The sequence below is a fragment of the Tupaia chinensis genome, unplaced genomic scaffold, assembly GCF_000334495.1.
Source record: "Tupaia chinensis unplaced genomic scaffold, TupChi_1.0 Scaffold148234_1, whole genome shotgun sequence".
Lineage (NCBI taxonomy): Eukaryota > Metazoa > Chordata > Mammalia > Scandentia > Tupaiidae > Tupaia > Tupaia belangeri.
In genome coordinates this window covers 2450845-2459818 of record NW_006208084.1, presented here as the reverse complement: position 1 = coordinate 2459818, position 8974 = coordinate 2450845, and the positions used below count along the sequence as shown (strand labels likewise).

At 45.4% G+C, this 8974-nt stretch overlaps 1 protein-coding gene across 6 annotated transcripts in view; it reads right to left on the bottom strand.

Annotated features, from left to right (window-relative positions):
- Window positions 1-8974, bottom strand: part of LARGE1 (LARGE xylosyl- and glucuronyltransferase 1) — a 662422-nt gene that overhangs the window by 466297 nt on the left and 187151 nt on the right. For all 6 annotated transcript variants that reach the window (XM_027769037.1, XM_006170333.2, XM_027769041.1 and 3 more), the window contains one exon: window positions 6911-7098. In XM_027769037.1, the coding sequence (XP_027624838.1) occupies window positions 6911-7098 (188 nt within the window). The remainder of the gene's footprint in view (window positions 1-6910; window positions 7099-8974) is intronic.

Below are 8974 nucleotides of genomic sequence, written 5' to 3'. Positions count from 1 at the left end.
ATGTATTTTTTTTTCTTCTTTTTGTTCTTTTTTTTTTTTTTTTTTTTTTTTTTTTTTTTTTTTTTTTTTTTTTTGCTATAGAGTGCATACGCTCCCTGGAGAGACTGAGAAGAGAGTGAGAAAGTACTCTCAAGGAGAATGGTCCTGTCACAATACCTTCTCCTCCATTTCCTCTCAGGATTTTGGGCACACACACATACACACACATGCCCAGCATGCTTTTCAAGCTTCTTCAAACCACTCGGTTAGCCACGTGGGATCCAGCTGCCTTAATCACCACATCACCAAAGCTGGCCAGGTGGCCAATTTTAAGATCAACAGCTGGGAGAGAAAAGCAGTAGCCATCTTATCTACCACCTCACACCAAATGAAACTGTGGTAGACTGCACTACCTTCTCAGATACCAATACCTTATAGACTCTGTCTGGCCCAAACCCAAGACCAAGACCCATGAGGCATTCAGCCCCAAAGTGTGCAGTGTGCCCTATGCCCTGAGTGCCCCTCGATGCTGCTCACCCTCACCTTCATGATCTCATCATTTGTAAGCTTTTGCTTAAGCTCAGCACTATGTTATTAAGCACGCACTAGGAAAGTTCTTCGTTTTTGATCCATTAAAAAAAAAAATCAATACAACTTTAATATTACGCTTTCCATTTCATTTTGCATTCAGCATCCTGTGTTCTTATGCCCCGTAATATCCTTATTAAGTGATGCATTTGGGCCCCTGGCAGGAAGGCAAAAATGGGCTTTGCTGCCATCAAAGCTGCCACATGGCCTAGCCTAGGGGATATTGGAACCTTCAGCAAATTCTCACCGGTGCCTTGTAGAGTCTGCGTCCACAGAACCTCCCAGCAGATGGATGGGAGCAAATGGATCCAAGGCTGGGGAATTAGTCACTGTGGAGGAGCCCTCCTTGGATCAAAGACACCCTCCACTCCTTCTCCCCTAGTCCACTGCACATGTACCCCAAGATCACCATAATAATAATGTAAAGAAAAGGCCTTAATTTTTGACTCTGTGTTTCTCTAGGCAACTCTTCAAAACAGTCAGATACCAGGACCCTATTTCTCTTTGTTGAATTTTTACATGACAATTCTCAAAGCATACTCATTTTAGGAAGTTCCTGTTATGAAGAACAGAGTGAACAGAGAATGGAGACTTTAGCAAAAACTGTACATGGATTCAAGCCAAAACCAGTTCAGAATTAATAGCCTATGCCTGTTCATGATACTATTTTTTTTTTGTTTTTGTTTTTAAGAGAGATTTTCAGTAAAGGGCACATGTGCTCATAAGAGAGACAGAAAACCAGATATCACCCCCCCAGGGGAGATGACCACAACTCAATCCTTGTCCTCCATTTTCCTATTGGGATCTTGGGCATGCATGCACACATGTCCAGTATGAGTTTCAGGCTGCCAGATCTGGGACTTGACCCACAGGTGACCACATGGGAGTCCAGTGACATAACCATTACACCATCTGCTGGTCCCCATGACACTAGTTGTAAATGTTTAGGACTCTGCATCCTATGAAGATGGTTGCTTTTAAAGAACACCCACACCCACTCTGGCCTGTCTACCTGAAAATGGGGAGCCTCTGCATTGAACCACTTATGAATTATCAGAGGGCAGCATGTGTGAATGATTTTCTGAATGGCTGAAAAGCACCCTTTGTCCACATGCTGGAAACTCACTAACAGCTAAATATATTTCTACTATGAGCAAGAAAAAAAAAAAAAAAAACTCCACAAATAAACCCACCATGCTTAGAAGCAAAGATGATTCTAGCAAAGATAAAATAAAATAAAATAAAATAAAATAAAATAAAATAAAATAAAATAAAAGGCCTGAACTAAATTGCCATGGAGGAGTGACTGCAAAGAACTGCCAGAAGTTTAGGAGTTAACATCACAATCAAAGGAAGGCGGGACTGGGCATGGGGACAGTGGTCATACTGTACCCTATGAACAGGTGCTGGGCTGGCACCCAGGGGCCTTCCTGAGCATGCTGGGTGTGTGTATTTGTGCCCTTGATTCAGGCTGGCTGAGACTGGGGGATGGGGGGGTGAAAAGTCTGCTGAGATGCCTCTCCCTTTCTATTTCCTTAAATAAGTAAATTTAAAAAAAAAAAAAAGAAAGAAAAAAGAAAGAAAATTAAAAAGGAAGGGGAGGCCAGTAGAGCCAGGTTTTCAGGTCTTAAAATCACAGATGTTAACTGCACCAGGAGTCCTTACCAGGGGCCCCTGCTTCCTTTGAGCAGGAGAGGAGTATCCCTCTGCTAACACGTGAAGGGAAGAATCCTTTCTGGTAAACATTTGCTAAGGGCCCAGTTAAGAATTAAGAGAGTGGACTCAGCTAGGCACTGGGGGTGTCAGTTGCATAAAATAGTCCCTTGTCTCAGGAAACCCACAGGAGAGTGGTCAGAAAGACACCAAGCAAGCAATATATCACCCAGTGAGTGTTCCTACAGGAGATCAGACATTATGGGAAATGACACTGACTATGGTCACTGAAGCTGCTGGCGGGGAGGACAGATGGGCTGTGGGAAGCAGAACTTCCAAGCAAAAGGAACTCAAGAGCAAAATTTAAGAAGCAGGAGAGTAAACATCTTCTCAGGATGTTAACACAACACACAATGACCTTGAATGAAGACAGAGAGTACACTTTGGGGGAAATAGGATGTCAAAAGCCTTCAGAGTACTGATAACAAGTTAAGTTAATCCAGGAGGCAATGATGAGAGCCGTCCACACTCAGGCCACAGGAAGGTGCTTATTCGCTCATTCATTCAGTCAACAAACATTTGGGCACCAATTCTTCTCCCAGCACTGCAGCAGGTGCCAGAGACGGGGAAAAAAAGAGAGAGAGAGAAGAGAACTACACCTTTGCCTCATGATGCCAGTGAATAAATGGTGAAAAAAGATTATGAAAACAAAGCATCTTGGAGGCTTTAGCAAAAACTATACATGGATCCAAGCCAAAACAAAGTAAGTCCGTGGAACTAGGAGGACTGGAGTCAGAAACAATTGTGTTTAAGCTGAGACAGGAAGATCTCAGAGGACCAATGTCAGCCCAGCAAAGTAGGGGAAGGAAAATCAAAAGGCGATTTTGGGGGTCTCAGGGAGGAGGACGAGCATGTGAGGAGAGTAGAGGCTGCAGAGCCATAGAGGTGGGGCCTGTAGAAGTCCACTACCGCTGGGCTGAGGATGGACACATGAGTGCAGGCTATTAGGAGGCCAGAGTGCTGACGAGGAGCAGAGTGGTTTGCTCTGGCTACTCTGGAAGACAAAGGAGGCACCTGAGAGTTGGCGGTTGTATGTGTGATCACACGAAGGGACAGCAGAGCAGGGCAACAGAGGGCAGCATGGACACAACAGACATGCTGAAGGAGGCCAAGATCACTAAACAGGGTGTGGCATCCAGCCACAGAGAGGACGAAGAAGGAAGAGGGCAACAACTCCCAGGTTTAGCGCTGAAGGGAGTATAGCTGCAAATGGTAACTGAAATGGCAGAGGAAGAAAGGTGCACTGGGGAAGAAGTGGAGTAAGTAGCTGGGTTGAGAGGGTCAGTCCTGCAGCTTCGTGGTTAAAAGAGCCACATCTCACCTGACTGGCCTCAGTTCAAATCTCAGCTCTGGCAGCTTGAAAAACACACAAGAATGTGTGCACATGTGCCCAAATCCCAACAGGATAGAACCATGGAGAAGGGATTAAAGTGTGACCACCTCCCACTGGGGGATGCCATCTCCCTCTCTCTTTTTGTCTCTCCATCTCTCTCTAGCAAGCACAGACAACATCTGGCAATTAAAAATCTAAAAAGAAGTTAGGTTTAGGAACTTGGGGTTAAAGTGGCAACTAAAGCATCCCCTGATTCACGTCCTTCACCAAGGGTCACTGGGATCTCATCTCTTTCCCAGATGGTGATGTCCATGCCTGCAACCTACTTCGTAGAACAGGCATCCTTTCTTGCATCAAGGCGAGGCCTGTTTCCCCGTAACTTTCACACGCTGATCCTCATTCCACATCCATGAGTACTTCACAAGAAGTCTACTTCTTGTCATGTCACCTCTTAATTGAAGAAGATTGTGGTTGTTTCCAACTCGCTTACTAAGGAGCTTAGATTCATAAACTTGTATGAACAGTATCAGCGTCCCAGTAAGGGGGCTGCATTTTCACAACTCAATTTCACAACAGAAGAGACAAAAGCCTAGAAAGAGGAGAAACTGTCCCCTGAATTCCTCTGCCACCCTGGCTGGACTGATTTTAGAGCTGGAAATGTCAATATTGCACTGTTGTTGTAATCTAATTCCAAACCCTTACACTGACAGCATCCGCATCTCAGAGGGAGTCTTTGGCTCTGCTCTCGGGAGACCCATTGAAATTAAACAGGGTTAAAAAAATAAATAAACCCACGTGAAGTATGACTAGTATTTCCATGAATGCAGGCAGCAATTCTGACGGTTATTTACAGTTCCACCTGCCATGAAACTAAAAACTCAAGGGTGTCGATAAATGGATTGTAATGTTGTGATGTTTAACTACGGAGAGAAGAATGCCTCAGCAGGTCCTTTTGGAAAGGCACCGACGTCTGCAGCAAATGGCAGGGAGCTGCAGGCGGCAAAGCCTTTGTCTCCTGACAATACCCAGCCTCTTCTAGAGTCTCACTGTCTCTGGGTCGGGTGGGGTCAGAGACCTTGTCCAGTAGCCCCTAATGCTCTGCTCCCTCCCAGGACCATGGACTTAGGTTTATCCAACTCGTGTAGAATATTTTACTACCTCTCAAAAGCTCCTTCCAGATTTGGACAGAAGGATTCTCATTATGATTAGCTTGACACCTGGCTCCCTGCCACACTCCTTTGTTCATTTAAGGGCCAGCAGACCAATAGTAACCTCTCTCTTTCAGGTGACAGCCCTTCAATTGTTCACTGAAACTGATCGTGGACACCTTAAGCCTCTGCATCTCCAAGGTAAACAGCCCCAGATCTCTCCTCTATTTCTTCTGTAGCCGGGTTTGAACTCTGACACTGTCACTCACCTAGGTTTTCCTAAGTGTGCTCACTCATCTAGGTCATGCTTACAATGTACAGTCTACAATGCAGCAACCCAACTGCAAATGACTGATGCTCAGTAGCAGAAACCCATGGCCCCTGTCATTGCAGGTAAAATACTTTGGCTATGTGCCCACAGCACACAACCTCTACTTAATGCAGTGTGTGATCTGGTTCTAAGAGCAGGTGTATTCATAAGCACCATGTTGATAGTTCTAATTGGTCTGTACACATCCTCTGAACAGTTTCCTGTAATCTGCCAGTCAGGTGAAATAGCTCAGTCTACAGTCACAGTTGCTCCACTGGCCATGGTGGGCCAAGCTGCACATCGGTTCCAAGTGACCTTCAAATGGACAACAAACTGGAAGCTCAGCCAGTTATGAATTTTCCATAGAACAATGCCTGACATGTAAAAGTGCTCTGAATACTAGTCGTTTATACTGTCATCATTCTGTCATCGCTGTCACTGAGATACTATTATTATTATTATTACCACCAGTTTAGTTACACTGCCCAAAGTCACTACTTTCACTTATTAGGCCCACTGTGGTACCAGGGTACCTCTGCCTTTCTTTTACAAGGGCATTTCCATCAACTCTGGGAGAATGTGTCCTTACATCTCTTCTAGGATCGCCATCAACTTACCTTCCTCTCTCTGAGCCCTTTGCCAAAAATGAACCATCCACTGCCCAGGCACAATGACTTCATGTAGTTACTCCATGGAGGCTGTGACCAACTGAGGAAGTGGCCAAAGGGCAGGAGAAGGGACAGGGTGTGGCGCTGGACCTTAGCAGTGCACAGATGTAGCCTAGTGAAGGATCCGGAGCGCTCCCTGTTGTACAGAACAAAGTCCCACCTTGTTTATATTCAGTCAGTTCACCCAAGGCAAATCTCAGAAAAGTGAAGTGGAGCTCCTAATTAAAAGGTAGCCTTGAGCTGCCAATAAAATTATGCATAAAGGAAATGTTTAGAAACACAGTAGTGACTTTCTTGAGATGGATATTAATTTGAGATCTTTTTAAATTTATTTATTTAATTCAAGTATGGGGGTAAATAAAAAGAAAGCCTGCTTTGCAACACTGCTATTCCCTACCTCCCCGAAGCTTCGGAAACCATCTTTGACACGCAAAACATGGCAAGGCGTTTGAAACTGCTGGCTGGAAAAATGGCGAGCCTTGTCTTTTCTATTTATTTCTGGAAAGCAGCAGGGATTATCATTTGTTTTTATTTGTTTGGGGAGGGCAAACTCCTTTGTTGCATCCCTGTGCTCAGGCTGTCAGTATGACTAATCATCTCTCATGCCCAGCCCAGGCCTGACAGCTCCAGCAAGCCTCTCCCACAGCACCCTGGCTTCCTCTATCACAATTCACATCGCAATGTGCAGTGTGCACTTGTTAACCTATCTGTCTCCTCCGCTAGGCTGTGAATGTCCAGATCTGTTATCTCCATTTTCTCAGCACCCAGTTTAGAGCATGCTTCAAACAATGACAACAAAATGAATAAATGAATGGATAGGTGGACTAGTGAATGAAGAGCTAAGTGTTTCCTCAGGACCGAACACTTTTCTCCCTTACAACATAGGGATCAACTTGAGGAACCAGGTATTTGACATGTACATACCCCCCACACTGTGCCGCTGCACAGCAGGTACCCTTAATTTTGCTCCTTTTCTCCTCCCATTCCCCACTGCCTCGAACTACCTGTGCAACCCTAGGTAAGTCATTTCCCAAGACAAGGCATCAATATTGTATTGCTTTACCAAATGAGAAATTGGAATCAGATGGTTTTGAGTTTCAACAGGAGGATTCTTGGCTGCTAGTCCTCCCTTTCATCTCTCCTCGCCTCTGGCTTTGGCTTCTATTCTTACCTTCGAAGCTCCCAGCAAACAGGTAAACCCAGGTGATGGCTGGGATGCAGAGAAGAGTCAAGGAGGCAGCCAGGAATTTCCGTCTCCCTCTGCAGATTCCCAGCATCCTCTCGGAAGTGGCAATCCCTAATCCCAGCGCCGTTTCTCTGTCTGGAGCGTGAAGTCCTCGGCCTCCCTCATAATACTTTCTGAAAGACAAAGCAAAGAAGGGGCTGAATTTTTCACACTGTAAAGGGATGCAAACTGTAGAAATGAAATATTTTGTAGAATCTGAAAGTAGTTCACTTGGTCCACCTGGCCTGATTTCCTGCTAACCCCTTATCCCAAGGGATGACGCTGCAATCTTGCAGCTTATGAGAACTGAGACTAGTTCATGAACAGCAAAAACTGTCAGGAATCTCTGTCTCTCTCTCCTCCTTCCACACACACAATTTACAGCACACACAAGTAGTTTACAGGATAGAGCAGCTTTGAGGCCTGAATACATTTAAAGCAGCATTTAGACTGCTTGCCTCCTTTATGTACTAACCAGATGCTATACTTCCAGAGAAGACTAGAACAGCTGCTGGCTGCAAAGACCGACATAAAACACCCACAGGAACCCCGGGAACACGACCCTTGAGATTTGCACACTGCTCCAGAAGGGCCGATGAAGTAGCTCACTAACCCTGATGTATACAGCCCAGAGGGCAGACTGCTCCTATGTTCCAGGAAGAGGCTGCAAAAGGTGCCCAGGGCAGACTGAAGGGCACGTGCGCAGGAAAGGAGATCAGAAAGGCTGCAATATTCATCTGCATGAGACCGTACCTCAACCACAGCTGGAAACTAGAACACTCAATAGGTACTGTCTCATTAATGTCCACCGTCAACATGGAAGAAAAAACTCAGGAAGGCACGGGAACAATACAAACTTACAGTGAATGGACAGGAACAAACAGAATAACCTATCACCAGCCCAGTGGGGGACCAGCCTTAGGTCACAGAAGAAGCTGGCTGTGATGTGCTTTAGAGTGAAAGGTCAACACAGATGAGGAACCTATGATCTTCCAACTGACTATTTGATCAGAAATCATGTGACTTATGAAAGAGTTTAAAAAAAAAAAAAAAACACTAGAGCCTATAGCCTAGTGGTTAAGGAAGCTTGATTCCGTATAGCCTATCAAGGTTTGAATTCCAGGCCAGCAGCTTGAAAAATATGCAGGGAATTTCTGTGTACCCATAATCCAGACAGAATAATGGAAGAGAAGGGACTATGACATGACCACATCCCATTAGGGGGTGCTTTCTCTCTCTCCTTCTCTTTCATCTTTCCACCTCTCTCTGGTGAGCACACATGCCCTCTGACAATAAAAATAATAATAACAGCAATCACCCAGTAAGCCACAAAAGCTCATCTCTCTGCACATATTAATGTAGATGTCATGCTGGCTACAGGTAGACAGAAACATCCATGGAGCCTCCCTCACAGAGTACAACCCCTTGCAGACAGCTATAAAAGGCTTCAGAGGGACCAGCAGTTGGCTTAATGGCTATGTCACTGGACTCCCACGTAGTCGACCACGGTTCGCATCCTGGACCCTGTGGCTTAAAACTCACGCCGGGCGGCTCCTTGGACTCCAGGTTGGTTGCCTGGGACTTTAAGGTGACCCCCCACCCCTCCCCACCTGAAACCCGGATCGAGCCGGCCAGCAGTTCCAGACACCAGGCGGACTGAGGCTGCAGACCCGACCAACCTGGTACTGTCACTCATTGTCTGATCCTTTTCCACTAGCCTTTGGACTGTTTGAATTTTGGTGATTTGAATAGCGCGCGGCGCGCAATGCGCCGCGCGATTTTCTTTTTCCATTTTGTTTTTCTTTGCTCTTGGGGCGTTACTATTTGGTCAGTTGAAGGCTCACCACTCCTTAGATACAGCAAGGACTTTGGGCCTTCCAGGGCTAGTGGCAACAGTTAATGGTAATTGTGAGTAGCAGGTAGGCCAACCATAAGATAAATCATCAATCTTCTAAGCCTGTACAACTTTTAAGAATCAGAGATACCTTAAATAAGTTAGCAAGAAACATA